Source organism: Poecilia reticulata, chromosome 9 (assembly GCF_904066995.2).
Source record: "Poecilia reticulata chromosome 9, P_reticulata-male-v2, whole genome shotgun sequence".
In the NCBI taxonomy this organism is placed as follows: domain Eukaryota; kingdom Metazoa; phylum Chordata; class Actinopteri; order Cyprinodontiformes; family Poeciliidae; genus Poecilia; species Poecilia reticulata.
Window position 1 is genome coordinate 34,782,212 of NC_088838.1, and position 17,394 is coordinate 34,799,605.

At 42.6% G+C, this 17,394-nt stretch overlaps 2 protein-coding genes across 3 annotated transcripts in view; both read right to left on the reverse strand.

The window, feature by feature from the left end:
* Window positions 1–374: 374 nt before the first annotated feature.
* On the reverse strand, window positions 375–4,152 carry LOC103470802 (uncharacterized). The gene is made up of 2 exons (XM_017306584.2): window positions 3,372–4,152; window positions 375–2,569 (listed from the first exon to the last, which is right to left on the reverse strand). The coding sequence occupies exons 1-2, from the start codon at window positions 4,150–4,152 to the stop codon at window positions 1,002–1,004; spliced, it is 2,349 nt and encodes a 782-aa protein (XP_017162073.2). The 3' UTR covers window positions 375–1,001.
* A 10,429-nt stretch (window positions 4,153–14,581) lies between these two features.
* The window catches only part of LOC103460878 (neoverrucotoxin subunit alpha-like), a 9,181-nt gene continuing 6,368 nt past the window's right edge, over window positions 14,582–17,394 (reverse strand). For both annotated transcript variants that reach the window (XM_081611027.1, XM_081611026.1), the window contains 2 exons: window positions 16,994–17,394; window positions 14,582–16,835 (listed from right to left, as the gene is read on the reverse strand). The exon at window positions 16,994–17,394 is cut by the window's right edge and continues 1,081 nt beyond it. In XM_081611027.1, coding sequence (XP_081467153.1) covers window positions 16,294–16,835; window positions 16,994–17,394 — 943 coding nt within the window. In that variant the 3' untranslated portion in view covers window positions 14,582–16,293. The remainder of the gene's footprint in view (window positions 16,836–16,993) is intronic.

Sequence of the window (17,394 nt, forward strand, 5' to 3'; positions counted from 1 at the left end):
TTCTGCACATTCTTCAGATTTTCCTTCCAAATGAACTAAAATAATCTCCTCAGATATTGATTTCACTCAGTCATGGTCTCCATGCAGCTGATCGCTGATCAGAGCTGCTGGTTTGTTAAATAACAGATGAAACTGGTCAGACTGGTCAGCTGCACGTCCAGAGCTCAGATCTGGACTCGACTGATTTACAGGCTGAAGAATCAGAAAAATGCATCAATAAGTTTCTGCAGAAACAAACATTCATGTTTAAACTGCTGCAGCTTCAGGAGGAAGTTATGAAACGATCCTGCTGTCGTCCTTCAGCTTCTCTTAGTGGAAACAGTTTCCTGGTGAAACCATCCACAGCTGGTAGTAACTAGTTATCTTCACTCAGTTACTTTTACTAAAGTAACCTTTTGGAAAAACTGTTTCCATTTAGGAGTGAAAATGATAAAGTGTCATTTTTTCATTTAATATTATGAAGATTTATCACGACTCTCCCTTCGGTAAACGTTTTGGATCCTCATCTAGTAACGTCACTAAATGAAGAGCAGACATGTGTTAACCAGTAGCTGGAGTTATTTTTTACAGTGTTTATGGTTCTTCTTCATGGTGAGTTAGAAAATACATTTGACCAAAAACAAAGAAACTTAAACGTCCAGATCGGTTTGGAGTCCATCAGGAAGGATTTTACTGAAAACTCGCAAGAGAGCGCACACCTCCAGATTGCGCCAGGCTCTGCTGTGCTGGTTGCTAAGAGACCAAAATAAATCAGAGTCGTGCTGAGGAAGACATGAGGAGGAATAATTTAACATCCTCAGAGTGTGTAGAGTCTAAGCGGCTCGTTGCTGCTGGAAGAGAAGCTCCTTCATCGTCAGGTCTTCCTCCAGTTGGTCGATGTCTGGACTGGTTCTGGTCCAGTTGGTGCGTCTCCGTCGGCGACGTCATCCTCCAGCCGTTGTAGTTGCTGTGAATCCACAGGCTGGTCGATGACGTGGCTCCAGTTCCTGGACCAGAAGCTCTCAGGCGATCAGGCATCTGTTCTTGTATTTGTCCTTCATCGTCTTCAGCTCTCTCTCCTGGGCGTTCTTTAGCTCTTCCATTTCTCTCAGCTGCTTGTCTTTGTGCTCCAGCTCTTCTTTCAGTCGTTCCTCTTTGTGGACCAGCAGGTTGTCCAGCAGCTTGTACTCTCTCTGCCGTTTCTCCTCTTTCTCCTGGATGTCCATCCAGTGTTTCCGCTCCAGGTTCTGGATCTCCTCCCGGTGTTCCTCCATCAGGCCAGCGAAGTTTTCCGTGTATTTCTCCCTGAAGTTGTTGTGCTCTTCTGCTTGCTCTCTCGCCTCCTCTTGGAACTTCTTCTTGATGTCGGCGGCTTTCTTCTCGTACTTTTCGTCCAACTCTCCCAGTTTTTTGTCCTCCTGTTCAGTCTGTTGTTCAGACGTCTTTTTGGTCTGATCGTAATACATCTGCAGCTGTTTCAGTTTTATTTCAGCCTTTTTCCGTCTGCTCTCATTCTCTCTCCTTCGACGTTCCCAGTATTCCTTCAGCTCCTTCTTCCTGTTCTCTTGCTCTTTCCTCTTACTTTCCTTGAGTTGTTCCAGTAAACTCTTCTTCTCCAGATCTGCTGTAGAATCCAGTTTTTCCTGCAAATCCTTCAGTTTTTCTTCAGACTCGTGGTTTTCCTTCTCCTCCTCTCTCTTCTTCTTCCTGTCTTCTTCTTCCCTCTTTTCCTTCTCTTTCCTTATCCTCTCTGTCTCGCTGCTAATTTTAACTCTCGCTTGTTCCAGTTGTTTTAAAGTTTCTTCTGTCTGACTTGCCAGCGCTGCCTTTTGTTCCTCCATCCTGTCTTGCAGCTCTTTCATTTCTTTGTCTCGTTGTTTCTCAATCTTTTGCAGCTCTTTTTGCATCTCCTCGTCTTTCTGTTCCAGGATTTTCTCCACCTCTTTCTGGATCGCCGCCTCGGCTTCCCTCAGCATCTCATTGGTGAAGCAGCCGCCGCCGTTCTTCTTCACCATCTGCTCGATCTTTTCCAGCAGCCCAGTGACCTGCTGTGCTTTGTCTTCCTTGTCGTAGTTGTTGAAGACGTGGAACCGTCCTCCACAGTCTTCGATCAGGTTCTTGACGTGATCGTCTCCTTTCTCGATGTATTCCTCTACAGATATTGAATGATGTTCTAATGAGTCTCCCTTAGTGAACAGGATGATGGTGAACTTCTCAGAAGTCTTTCCAAAGACCCTCTTGACCAGTTTTAATGTGTCCTTCTCCTCTGCAGTGAACCTGCTGATCTGCAGCACCAGAAGGAAGACGTGTGGCCCTGGAGCCAGGAGGCTGATGCACTTGGTCATCTCCTCGTTGACCTCCTCGTTGGACAGGCTGGTGTCAAACAGTCCAGGAGTGTCGACCACAGTGACTGAGCGGCCGGCCACTTCGCTCTGCGCTTTCTGGCAGTACTTGGTGACAGACTTCTGGAGAGCTTGAGCTTTGAATTCCTCTCTTCCCAGGATGGTGTTTCCGGAGGAGCTCTTCCCACAGCCGGTCTTACCGATCAGGACGATCCTAAGAGTGTTTGGGGTCGGCGGTTCATCGGCTCCTGGAAGGAAAAAAAGTCATTCAGGTTTTTAATACAAGCTTAGGAGTCGGTGGATTACAGGACTGCAGGTTAGTAGAAAGGATGTGAACTTCTGATGTACGTTTACGAAAACAAAATGCACCCTGGGATTGATTTCAAAGGTGAATCTGGGCATTAATGGAAAATCTTTGTGCTTTAAAGCAACTTGTTACCCACCTTCTGTCACAAGATCATGTTGATGAGGTCAGGAAGGTCAAATGTCAGAGTTGCCAGGGGGTGTTGATTAAGTGATGTTACAGTTTGGTCGTTGCGTATCGCAGGAACAGAATGAGGTTCAGACCCTGAAGGTTTGGTGTCTCTGTGACACCAAACCAAAAAGGTTTTGAAACTCGCCGTTTTGATAACTTTTAATCTGCCATGACTCATGAGCAAACTGATCAAGTCTCAAACTGATTGATTGAAATCTGTAGAAGTTTGATCAAATGCTGAAGCTATAATCTGGCAAAATGGGTTCAAAACTGGAACTTCAATCCAAGATGGCCGACTGGGGGCTTTTGTTTATTTATTATATTTTGTATTTATCACTTAAAGCACTTTAATGTGAGATACTAATGAACCTGACTGCAGATGGAGGAGGTTCTACCTGCTAGAGGAGGTTCTATGGACTGGACTTTGTTTTTCACACTTTTCTACTTTTTCTCCATCTTTGTTTAATCAGTTTAATGAGTTTTTCCATATGAGGTTGGAATGAAGTCATTCTAAAACGTGTGAAAGATCAGATTACTCTGATCGATGTTGTTTTTAATGACTGGATCTCACTCACTGCTGATGTTGGCTTTCCTCTTGAGGTTCTGAACTTCTTCCTCCAGATGAACAATGTTTTTATCTTTTTCCCAGATTTTTTCTGCTTGAGCGTTGGCGTGTATTTTGGCTGTGTATCCGTGTTGCTCATCTTCAGACATAATATTTTTTTCTACGACACGCAGCAGCTCTGGGATCTGCTGCCTGTCCTTGACGTTCAGAACCACATATCTTCCTCTGCAGCTCCGGCAGAGATCCTGGACGCCTCTGTTTTCCCTGATGAAGTTGGTGACAGCTGGAGCTGCAGGATCCGACTCCACAGCAAACAGGATGATGGTGAAGTCATTGACTCTGGAGCTGAATGTGTCCTGGATGGTGTGTAACTCTCCCTTGTCTTCATCAGTGAGGGGACCCACAGGTAGGACCAGGATGAAGGCGTGGACACCCTCAGGGTCACAGAGGGAGACACACCTGAAGGATTCCTCCATCACTTCCTGCTGAGCTTTTCTGTACAGTGAAGGCATCTCCAGAATGGAAACCCAACGGCCACACACCTCTCCTTGGTTCATGATGATGTCTGAAGGGTTGGAGACCGAGTGAAGCTCTGTCTGGCCCAAAATGGCCTTCGCGAGTGAGGCCTTCTCAGCTTCTCTCGTCCCACACAGAACCAGGTTTAAGGTTCTCCTGTGAGGTCCAGGTTCTGGATCCATGTTCTCTCCAGCAAAGGTGAGGTAGACTCCCTTGTTGAGGTGCACAGTGGCCTTCACCTTCCTCATTAATGCCCTCTGGTCGTCTTCATGCATGCTGTACTGCCGTTCATCACAGTCTCTGATGAGCTGCTTGACTGGCCCAGATTCGATCTGTTCGTGGGTCTTAACCACCAGCGAGTGCTGCAGAGCGTCCGGTCCGAGCAAACTGAGGATAGCTCTGAGGCTTTGCCTCTTCCTCTGTGAGAACAATGAAGGTTTGACCAGCAGCAGAAGGACGTTTGGTCCAGGATCACAGAGTCTCACACACTCCTTCATTTCTGCTTTGATTTTTCTCTCAGACATGTGGAAGAAGTTTGGAGTTTTAACCACCGTCAGTGAATATCCTCTCCACTCTCCATTAGCAGCTGCACATTTAGGAGAAGACGTCTTATGGAAATGCTCTGGGCCTTTACCAAGGAGAAAGTTCCCCAGTTTAGTCTTCATCTCTTCACTTTTCCCAAACAGAACTATTCTGAAGGCGGAACCTGAAACACAACAAGCAAAAAACAATTTATAGTAAAATAATACAATCAGTTTATCAATAAGGTATAGAGAATGGATCTGGAGTATAAACTTGTTGAAGAAACTTCAATTAACAACCAAGTATGCTTTTATTGGACCAGAATTTACTATTGGAGCTAGCCTAAACTGCTAGCCTAACCTGCTAGCATAACAGCAGACAGACATCTTCACTTTAATCTTTTTCAAAAACATATTTTTATTGTCTTTTAGTGAACTTGACTTGCTGTTCTTCTGATACTTTTACTCAACTTACTTCCTGTTTGCTGTTTAATATCTGCATTTTATTGTTTTAATCTGTTTTATGTCATGATGATGTTTGGTGTAAATTGTGAAGCATTTGGTCTATTGCTGCTGTTTTAATCGTGATATTTGAAATTACTCTGGCAGTTTTAAACTCTGGAGTTTCAGTTTCACGTTCTGGTCTGATTAAAGACAAAAACCAAAACATGGTGCCTATAGCTAGTTTCATGTAACAAAGGAAACTCGTTCCATACTCACTGGAAACCTGGGGGTCCACCGATGGCTGTTCCTCAAATTTCTCTGAGCTGACCCGTCGTCCTCTGTTCTCTGTCAGAGTTTTTTCCAAAAACTGCCAGATGTCAGAGAGTTTGGTGGTCCTCTTCCACAGAAACTCACCTCTGCAGTTCCTCACCATCTCCTCCAGGGCCCCCAGACTGGCAGGGTTTTGTCCAGGAGTCTCTCTGGGTGTCTTCAGAACCAGCGAGTGAGCAAAGGACTGGTCACTGATATGCTCCAGGATCCTGCAGAGCCTCTCTCTGTGGTCCTCTGTGAAGCTCTCAGGTTGCAGAACCAGCAGGAACAGATGAGGTCCAGGAGCAGAAAGTCTCATGCAGTGTTCGATGTGCTCTATCAGGTGGAACTGGGAGATGCTGGGCAGCAGCAGATTGGGAGTGTTGACGATGACCAGGCCTTTCCCCATCAGCTGTCCTCTGAAACTCAGGCAGGTTTCTGGTTCCACCTCGGTGTTGAACTGGGATTCTCCCAGTAGGAAGTTTCCAACATGGCTCCTTGAACACCAGCTGTTCCCCATCAGAATGATCTTCAGTGGGGAGGCTGAAGTACAGAAACACGGGAAACTTAGAAACATTGTCCAGTTTCTGGTCCTTCATTCATGTTGGCAACTTTTCAGAAGCTTGTTTGGATCTGATCAGGTTCTGAATGGAGTCTGTGGGCATGTAGTGCCACCTACTGGCCAACTAGTGAAGTGCCCTTCAAATGGAGCAACAACCAGAGGAGCCCAACAACAAACCAGTTCAGTTTATTTACATCAACAGTTCAGATGCTCCACTGAAACTGGATATCCACGGTAAATGGTAGCTATCCAAAATGGCTGCCACTCCCACATGTGAGATTAGGAAAATTATAGAAATATGAATATAGATTAAAGCCTATTGGTTTCAACACAGGCTAAAGCCTGAAGACATAAATGTTTCCCTAAGTGTCTTAGTATCATTCAGGCTGAAGAGGCGACTTTCTCCCAGTTTTAGCTAAATATTTATGTTTATAATAATGTTTGGTCCTTTTGAATTTTCTGCACTTTGCTGTGATGATACAGTCGTTTCCCTCTCACTGATAAAGTTTCACTGATTGGAAATAAAACTGCTTAGAACGAGAAACTGAGGACATGAGAAAAGTTAACAGTCTGAACTTGTGCAGAACTTTATCAGGTCCAAAGTGCTTCACACTAAACATTCACTGTTGGTGGTGAACTGCTGTAGCAGCTACTTTAACTCAGTTTATAGTCAGTGGAGAAACTAACAGCTTTGTGGTTCAGGAGTCCAGCAGCAGTGAGTCTCCAGTTTTAACACACCTGAGACACACCTGCATTCAGAGCAACACTTCCTGTTTTCACATTCAGGAAAAGCTTCAGGAACGCAGATAAACACCAAACCTGCAGCTGCAGAAACATGTCAGATCAGGACTTACAGGTCAGGGGGAGATCTCTGCTGGCCGAACGAGGGGCGTCATAAAAAACTGAGAGAGAGAGAGAGAGAGAGAGAGAGGGGGTGGGGGGGAGAGAGAGAGAGAGAGAGGGTGGGGGGAGAGAGAGAGATAGAGAGAGAGAGAGAGGGTGGGGGGGAGAGAGAGAGAGAGAGAGAGAGAGAGAGAGAGGGGGTGGGGGGGAGAGAGAGAGAGAGAGGGGGTGGGGGGAGAGAGAGAGAGAGAGAGGGTGAGGGGGAGAGAGAGAGAGAGAGAGAGAGAGAGAGAGAGAGAGAGAGAGGGTGGGGGGAGAGAGAGAGAGAGAGAGAGGGTGAGGGGGGAGAGAGAGAGAGAGAGAGAGAGAGGGTGGGGGAGAGAGAGAGAGAGAGAGAGAGAGAGAGAGAGAGAGAGAGGGTGAGGGGGGAGAGAGAGAGAGATAGAGAGAGACAGAGAGAGAGATAGAGAGAGACAGAGAGAGAGAGAGAGAGTTTTCTGTTAGGTCATTCAGATGCATTATGGGAAGTTTATGTGACGTCATAGAAAGCCAATAAAGCTGGACTCTATGAAACATAAAATCCGGGTGGAGACGATCTCTGTCACTTTGCAGCCGCTCTAGGTTCTTGCTGCTGTTGAGCCTTTTCAACACTAGAGGGCGCCGTGACGCGATGTGACGTTTGGCTCCACATCAGAACTCAGTTTTTACCAGATGCAGGTTTTTTACCAGCAGCAAACTGGAATAAATGTTGATGCGTTTGGAAACAGAAGTTATGCTCAAATATTCACAAAATAAAGCAAGAAGGTCATTTAAAAACATTTTGGAGAATTTAGAATCACAAACATTTTAAAAAGTTTAAAAACTGAAGATTCAGGTCAGAAATTCATATTTTCTTTAACTCTGCAGGTTAAACAGAGTTCAGGAAATATAAGTTTTAATCATTTGTATTAAGCTCCGTTTAAACTAACAGAAGCTGTGATATCAGGCAGAACATTATGACCGCTGACAGGTGACGTGGATAATACTAACAGATTATAGGCAGGTGGTCATAATGTTACGCCTGATCAGAGTAGATATATGACAAACATAATGTACGTAGATTGTTTAAATAGATCTGAACAGTCTGAACTCACCAGCTGCTTCATCCATCATGATCCTTCAGGAAACGACGAGCAGAAACTGAGCAAACAGCATCAAAAGGTTATGAACTGATGAAATGAGCTTTTATTAAGTTATTATTTAAATGTTTAACCTGTCAGCATCTCAGATCCGTTGGAAAAACATTAAAACATCCTGGAGAAGAAAAACTCCTGAATTATGCTTTTATTTTGAAAGGATTCCCATTAATTGTTTGAATTTTTACCAGGATCTGAAAGGTGACATTTTTCTCCTCATCCAAACATGCAGAGGTTGGTTGTGGATCAGAAATCAGAATTTTAGATGATTTCAGATTTTCATTAGCCAAAGTTTCAACAATAAAAATGATCAAACCTGCAGACTGAATCTGGAGGATTTAAAGGATTTAAAGGATTTAAAGGATTTAAAGGATCTGGTCTAACTGACTCACCGGCTGATTCCAGGACTTGTAGACGTTGAATTAAACTGAGAGTTTAATCAATAATCCACCATTTAAATCCTAATTTCAGACACATTCGTGTCGGTTTTCCCTGCTGACAGACGGACGGACTGGACTCTGAACTCTGAACTCTGACCTTCACACTCTGGTTCTGTTTATTGCATTTGTGTGACTTTATAAATGTTATAAATCTTTATTTATAAATGTTATAAATGTTATAAATCTTTATTTATAACATTTATAAAGAAAAATCTGCGTTTTTAAAGCGGTGTCCAAACTGAGGCACGGGGGCCGTCTGTGGCCCTCAGGAGGATTTTGTGTGACTTTATAATTTAGTTTTATTGATGCCATAAGAAGCTGTTTTGCTGTTGATTTTGTTTCAGTTTGAACTTTATTTCCTGTGACATGAAGACGCTGAACGAGCCTGAAGACAGAAACAAGTCGATTTATGTTCATAAAGTTCTGGAGATGATCAGGATTTTGGATCCAAACCAGAAAAAATTCAGACACAAAATCAAACAGAAAAAAGCTTCAGAAGTTAGAAAAGATTTGACATGTTTTCATTTTTAATTGTTAACATTTAATTTGAATAAAGTCACCAGAAATCGTTTTGAATCCATGTTCAGCTTCACCAAAGATCTGCCTGACAGAAGGTCAAAGGTCACAGGAGGCGGGGCCAAGGAGACACAGGGACAGTCAAACCGACCAATCAGAGGCCGGCGTCTGAGAGGAAACGTTTTTATTTTTCATTATTTAAATAAATGTTATTAATATTTATCTGTAATAATCTGACCTGCAGCTGATGGAAACACTGAGTAGGAATATGATCCCATGTTATAAATCTTTATTTATAACATTTATAAAGAAAAATCTGCGTTTTTAAAGCGGTGTCCAAACTGAGGCACGGGGGCCGTCTGTGGCCCTCAGGAGGATTTTGTGCGGCCCTGAACGGAGCCACAGTTTGGAACCAATTTAACGGCCCAGCAGAGGAAGTTCAACAGAAATCTTTATTTTAGCAGTGATGCATTCTGGGACGTTTCCTGCTGTTCACCTTCAGCTTCAGATGAATTATTAATGATCTGCTGGCCTGAATCAATCCGTCTCTCCATGTTTTTAGTCGCATCAGTTTAGATATTTAATACATTTTCATCTTTTTTCTCATTATTTCATAATGAAAAGTTTTAACTTCAGTTTACAGTTAAATTAATAAAAACCTGGAAATTATTTCATTTCATCATTTTCCCTTTAAGATCAGGGATTATAAACGTCCTGATTGATATTTTTAATATTTCTGTGTTTTCATGCTTGTCCTCCAGCCGGTTTCCTGCTGGTTTCTCTGGTTTCCTGCTGGCAGGCGGAGCTTCGTTTCCTCTGATCTGCAGATTTTCCTGACGGAGAAAAGAACGATTCAGGAAACACCGACCTGCTGGTACCAGACGGACCCAGAAACTCAGGACATCCTGAGAAAGTCATTCATTTACTAAACCCTGAGATTTAACTCTGATGTCTTCAGAACCTGAACCGGGTCGGAGCCAGAACTCAGGATGATGATGGGTTTATAACTGAACAAACTTCATAAAAACATCATAAAACAACAGCAAAATGTCATAAAACCATCAACAGTCATGAGTTTAGAAACCAGTTTAACAAACATGTTTAGTTGAGTCAAGATCAAAATCATCTTTACACATCAGATTATTGATCAGTTTTATTTATTATGTTTCTAATCGTCTCCAACCAGCAGGTTTTAGTCTGGATTTAAAGGAACTCAGGGTTTCGGCTGTTCTGCAGTTTTCTGGAAGTTTGTTCCAGATTTGTGGTGCAGAAGCTGAAAGCTGCTTCTCTATGTTTGGTTCTGGTTCTGGTTCTGGTTCTGGTTCTGGTGGAGACGCTGCTGCAGGAATCAAAGCCCCTAAATGAGGCTGGATGAGCCTCTGATCTGAGCTGTTGGTTCTCTGGTCCTGGAAATGTCCAGCAGCTGATTAAAACTTTGTTCTGCAGAGAAAACATGGCTGCAGGTTTTCACAACAAGCCGCCATCTTGGCTCTGAGCTCGTTAGCTGCAGTCCAGATGTTTTGGCTCCTAATGAGGAGCAGACGGTCGTTCAGCCGCTCGGCTCCTGCAGCGCTGCTGCCTCTGACATGTCCACGTATCTGGACCAGGGACCCGGGAGGGTCGGGGGGGCCCAAGAGGATCCAGGGGGCCCAGGAGGATCCAGGGGGCCCAGGAGGGTCCGGGGGGCCCAGGAGGATCCGGGGGGCCCAGGAGGATCCAGGGGGCCCTGCATGCCGACGCAGTGGGGCAGGCGTCTGCATGTCTGCCTGCAGCATGGAAACTTAAACAGGAGCGCGTCCGGCGATGCGTTCACTGACACTCTGCAGAGACTCAACATGAGGCTGGTCGCCTTCAGCTGTGAGTTTCTGACTGATTATTAATAAATCTGTAACCTCTGATGGTTTAAAGCTCACATTTCTGTTTGCTGCTGTTTCCAGAGTTTTTCTGTTTTTAAATGTTTTTTCTTATGCTTCGTGTTTTCAGTTCTCGCTGCTGCCTGGTGCTTCACTCCAGCTGCTGGTGAGTTTTATCTAACTAACTAACGTGAACTTTGACCTCTGTGGATAGAAATGGAGATTTAACCTGCAGAAACAGAAACAGACATGAAATTAAAAATGTTTTCCTCTGATCATAAAACACAGATCTGGACGTTTAAAGTCTGGTTTCTGTTGCTCTGGATTCTTAATTTAATCATTAAGTTTAATTCTGAAAGAAACGTTTCCATCATGAAAACTTAATAAAATGTGATAAATCTAATAAAATACCAAATTCAGAACATGGACAATACAATGTTTGCAGTAATTATGTGAAATTAACTTTTTATTATATTATTTTACTCCTTAGTTGATCTTTATCGTTTTGATGAAAAAACTGATGAGGCTGAAAAACTGAAAACTCAAACAGACTGAAGAATTTTTATCTGATTCTGATTCATGAGAATAAAATAAAATAACTGAAAATCACATCAAACCAGAAATTATTTTATTCTTTTGTTTTCTTTTATTTCTGGTTTTTCATTTAGTCTCGTATTGAATTGTTGCCATCTAGTGGTGTATTTGGGTATAGCAGATATTTTTACACTTATTTCTGATTTTCTCATGATGCAGTAAATATGAACATCAGTTTTATTTCAGGATTTATGGAAATATTCGAAAAATATTCTGTTAATTTAAGGCTCTTTTATGACCCAAATAGGCTTTTTTTATTTCCTCTGTTCTGCTGAATAAATAAATATCAACTCTTTAAAATAGTTTTTCAGAACTTCTGATAAATATCTACCAAATTAAATTGATTAAGAACCACCATTTTATTTATATTTATAAACTTTAAAATGATGAAAATCATTAAACTTTTGTTATGAAGATGAAGAAAAAGATGGAGAATTAATTTACCTGTGGGATTTTATTATTTGTGAAAAAATATTTAGAAAAAGCAAAAGGTTTCCAACCTGATGCCTCAAACCAGGTTGGTTATCATTTATTTTTCTAAATACATCTAAAAACATAATTCAACTTTTAATGTCTGTTGAGCAAATTGAATATAATTATTCCACAGTAAACAGAAAACATTTAAAAACTATGACCAGATAAGTTTATAGAATAATTTAACACCATGAAAACTTTCTCATCCTGATGATTTTTTAATTTATTTAAACAATAATAAATTACAAACATTTATGTTTAAAAACCCCAAACAGGCTGTAGGTCAGATTTATGACTTTACTGTTTTCTACTGTTGGTTCATAAGAGCTTTAATAAATATTTTAATAAATATGAAAACTTAAATATGATAAAATGCAGTTACTGTCAGCAGTGAGAAGATTCATACTTTTATATCCTACAGAAGCTTTAAAATGTTTTTCAAAGCTTCGACTGCAGAGATCATTTATTATAGTTAGAATAAAAACATAATTTATCCAAAAATGATTCATATCTATGAGTAAAAATCACTTTAACCAGTTACTGAGATGCTGAAGGTCCAAACGGCCATCAGAACCTGGACCGGCCTGGTTCTGAAGGAGGAGGTTGGCTCTGTGTGACCTTTGACCTGTGTGTGTCTCCACAGACGGCGAGGTCGTCTACGCCTGTCACAACAACACGGTTCAGATGTGGTAAGAATCAATAACCAATAAATCAATAAACACATGGAGATCTGATCAGTTTGATGAGGAAGATCAGAAAACGATGAAAAACAAAAGTTTGTTTAAAAAATGACTGAAATTATTTACTGGAGATATAAATTATGATGAAAGGATCAGAAAAATCTGAAGGAGCTTAAAGCCAAGTTACCAAAATAAAAGCATCAACATTAATAACTCCTGGGTCCCAACAATAAAAAGTTACCAAATTAAAAGTAACTTTTAATTTGACCTGGACCAGAACCAGGACCGGGACCAGAAAGTAACTTTTAATTTGGTGGGTCTGGTGGCCTGATGGGTCCCAACAAGGAAATAAATTACATATTCAGCAATTAAAACCAAGATGTGAAACTAAAATATTTTAAAAATACGTTTTAATTTCATCACAAACAAAGAAACGTCTCTGTGACCCGTTAACGGACTCGGTGACCAGAACTGGGACCGGGACCAGGACCGGAACCAGAACCAGGACCGGAACCAGGACCGGGACCAGAACCAGGACCGGAACCAGAACCAGGACCGGAACCAGAACCAGGACTGGAACCAGGACCCGGACCAGAACCAGGACCAGAACCGGGACCAGAACCAGAACCAGGACGAAAACCAGGACCGGGACCAGAACTAGAACCAGAACCAGGACCAAAACCAGGACCAGAACTAGAACCAGAACCAGGACCAAAACCAGAACTGGGACCATGACCAGGACCATCCAGAACCAGGACCAAAACCAAAACCAGGATCATCCAGAACCAGAACGATCCAGAATCAGAACCGGGACCGGGACCAAAACCAGGACCAGAGCCAGAACCAGACCCAGAACCATCCATAATCAGAACCAGAACCAGAACCAGGACCAAAACCATCCAGAACCAGGACCAGAACCAAAACCAGGATCATCCAGAACCAGAACCATCCAGAATCAGAACCAGAACCGGGACCAGGACAGGGACCAGAACCAGAACCAGAACCATCCAGAATCAGAACCAGAACCAGGACTAGAACCATCCAGAACCAGGAGAACTTTCTATGTTTACAGTATAAATGTATTGTTGTTATAAAAGCTGAGCCAAGACAAATTCATGTCTGTATCAAACACGCAGCCCTTCGTGTTACTCTGGACCCGTAAAGCAGCTCCCAGGCGGAAAAAGGTTGGTGACCCCTGATCTAATCTAAACAACAGTATGAATGTCTGAGAAATTCCTTTGCTGAAAATCCAGATAATACGAGTTCATTTGGACCAGGCTTGGGCCCAACAACCCGAATGTAGACAGAAATGTCCCCACAGGGATATGAGAACCTGGTTCACACACACACACACACGCACGCACGCACACACACACACACACACACACACACACACACACACACACACACACACACACACACACGCGCGCGCGCGGAAGGCGCAGCCTGCCCCCTGCTGGTGCTGCTGAGAACCAAAACTCAGCTCCCACAGCTGTATAGAAAACTTCCCAATAATAAAAGAGGTTGAGCTTGAAGTCTTTGAAGCAAAGCAACTGATTTATGAACTTTTAAATCATAATTTCAATTTTAATTAATTGTATTTTTGTTAATTATCTAAGAGAAAAAGATACAAATCTGAATTGGTTTGATCAGATATGCACTGATATAAATTCATGTCTGATGCCACAGCAGCTGTGAGCTCCACACACCTCAACAACAAACTTCACTTTATTGTTCTCCAGTTAGAACCTGGTGTCCACAGACAGATGAACCTAAAGATCACAGATTATCAGCTTCAGATTGATGAGGAGAAAAGTCAGCAGGTCAGCATTTTGTCGACGTTGTTGAAGATCAGGAAAAGTGATATAAACGTGAAAATAATGCAGAAACATTCTGCCAAGTGTGTGAAAATGATGCATGTTTGCTGCAGCTTTGACTTCTGCAGCAGCAGATACTGAACAGAAACATGAAGTAGAGGAAAAAGGGAGACAGGATGAAGACAGGATGAAGACAGGGTGAAGACAGGATGAAGACAGGGTGAAGACAGGATGAAGACAGGATGAAGACAGGGTGAAGACAGGATGAAGACAGGGTGAAGACAGGATGAAGACAGGGTGAAGACAGGATGAAGACAGGGTGAAGACAGGGTGAAGACAGGATGAAGACAGGATGAAGACAAATCCATTTTAGGATTTGGTTTCTATTAGATTATATTTATAATGTATTAGACCATATTTGCTGCTATATTATTTTATCAGTGACAGAATAATCAGTAAATAAACAGGAAACTCAGTTTAACTCAGGATTCAGCTTTATTGATGATTTCCACTAGGGGGCAGTGTTACAGATAAATGAAGACTTCAGATCTGCAAACATCAACAACATCATCATTATGCCTCATTATGCCTCATTATGCCTCATTATGCCTCGTTATGCCTCATTATGCCTCATTATGCCAACATCCTGACCATAATGAGGAAAACCAGAGATGATCTGGACCCTCAGTCACTGTAAAACTGACATCCTGAGTGTTGATTGAAAAAAAACAAAAATTATCACAGAAAATAAAAAGTTCAAATGATTATGATGTGAATTTAAACCTCAGAATTTCTCCAAAAATAAAAGTTGCTAAATTAGACAAAACTTAGCCTAAAGGAAATGTTTATTCAGTAATTAAAGCTGACAAAGTTATATAGCATGAAGTTAAAATGATGATATGAAAGTTCAGAAAACTTGTTTGAACTTTCAGTAAATGACTTATTTTCACCAACAACTAAACTTTATTCCCTCCACCACTAATGAAGTAGATCCCTGTCACCTGGCAGAAAATCCTCTAAATGATAAAAACATGAACATATTGTGTTTCATAAAAGCCTTTAAAAGTAATAAAAATAACCACTTTCCATATAAGAGAGAAAAATAATCAAATAAAATCTGTTAACCTGATGAACCTGAACTCACCAGAGGTTCTGCTCCTCTGACCCTGAACGCATCATGTTTACATTTACATGATGGGCTTTAAATCTCACTGAACACCTTTTGTTACAAATAATGGTTTGATTAAACATTATATCAGTTATAATGTGGGATTCACACAGATGGTCACTTCATCATTAAGTTAAAACTTAATGGATTTCAGTCAAATCCTCCACCTGTCGCTCTGTGAGGATTCAACTAGAACAGATTTCTGTCGGTCGGTAAATACGAGTCTGGAGAAAGTTTCTGTAATCAGATCATTCAATGTGTGAAAAATGTTTTCACTGGAAGGAGAAGTATCAATAGGCTCAATAAAAAGTAGGATTAAAATGAAAACTCTTCTTTAAATCTGTCAGTTTTAGTAAATGTCACTGAGGCTCCATTCAAAGCCCAGATCTGTGATCTGGTCCTCAGGATCCTCTGCTGTAGCTTCAGGCTTTTACCTGCTGATGCTCACCTGACCTGGATTAAACACAATGACTGGAACCAGTTGGTCTGGAAACACAGACAGAGACCTGAGGACCAGGGTCAGCTGCTGCACAGCGTCCAGAGTCTGTCCGACTGGACCTGAGAGAGTTTTACTGAAAGAGGCCAAAACCATCTACACTTTAACTAAACTAAGACGTCATCATGAGATCATGACTGAGGTATAAAACCTGGGTTAAGTTTCACTGTAAGGGGGAGAAGCTCAGGTCTTCAGGATCCTTTAGATGCGTTTGTCCTCCAACAGACCAGAACCAAACGGCTCCCTGGTTCCCTCAGCAGCAGAGCTGGTTCCGATCGGATCCAGTTCTGTTAGAGAAGAGATGCATCTGAAAGTTACAGCAGTGTGAGGTTTAGAGCCACAGCGTGGAAACCCTGAAGACAGAGTTCATCCTGAGTTCTTGGAAAGTTTCTCTGATTTTTATACAACAGATCAGATAAAATCCCTTTGTTCTGTTTGGACTCGGCTAAATGACTACATGTCTTCACTTCCAGCCGTTAACCGTCTCATCTGCCTGAATCCCACATTAATCACTCTGTCTGTTTCTACATTGGAGTGAAGGAAGCGAAGTTGGAGATGTGATAAGCGTAAAGCCCTGGGTAGAGCGGCTCAGTGAACGAGGCCCTGAAGGTGTACATGTGGGTCAGTGAGTTAGAGGAGACCAGGTAGAAGGACAGAGAGCCTCTTGGCCAGTCCAGGTAAACTCCCACCCTGCTGCAGCCGCCAGCAGGAACAGAGGTGCTCCAGATCTTACCGTTGTGCCAAGCACTGAGCTCAGTGTTATGAACACCAAAGTACCAGGATGAAGGATTCTCTCCAAAGCTGCTCACCACTTCCTTTCCTTTCCTTTGCATGCTATTGTAGACAAGAGCGACTCCGGACTTATTCTTAGGTCCGGTGCTAAACTCAGCCTCAAAGTAACGGCGCCCTGTCAGCGCCTGCTCACACAGAACCTGGGTGTGAACATCAAATCTCTGGTGGTTGTCAGGATATTGCTGCTCGGGTCCACATGTTGCCTTCCTGTTGCCATCAGACAGGTTCAACCAGCCGTTGCATGTTCTTGGATCCAAGGTCAGGCTGCAGTGATCTATTGATAGAAACAATAATCAGTTACTTTTCATCACATCTCCTCCAGATTAAACAGAACCACATGATTCCGTATCTGATATGGATCTGATTTAACAACATCTAGGAGTTTGTTGGAGACTATTGAATAAAATCTGCTGGTATTTGTAGAAGCCTTACACCAAGCCAGGTCCCTTCGGTCTAACGGAGCCGTCACATCAGGAACGTCGGGCCGTGAGAAGTCTACGGTTTTCAGACTCCCGTCCCTGAACTGGTAGACGGTTCCTCCGGTGAACTTTTTGTTTGGCTCAGCTGCTGCCAGGAACCGAAACCTGCGGTTGCCCCCCAGCTGTTTGGCAGCTGAAGTGAACTCTGTGGCTTTTTTCCTCATGTTGGCTACGACTTCATTTGAAAAGAACCACTGGTCCTTCCTGGGCGGAGTGACGCTGGGCGGAGGTTTGGTCTGGTCTTTGCTCAGATAGCTGGTCATCTGGTCCAGGAAGGGGTCGTCGGTTTCCACAGAGCTGAAGACGAAGCAGTAGAGATCGGCTACGCCTGCAGCTAGAGCCTCTCGGTCCAAA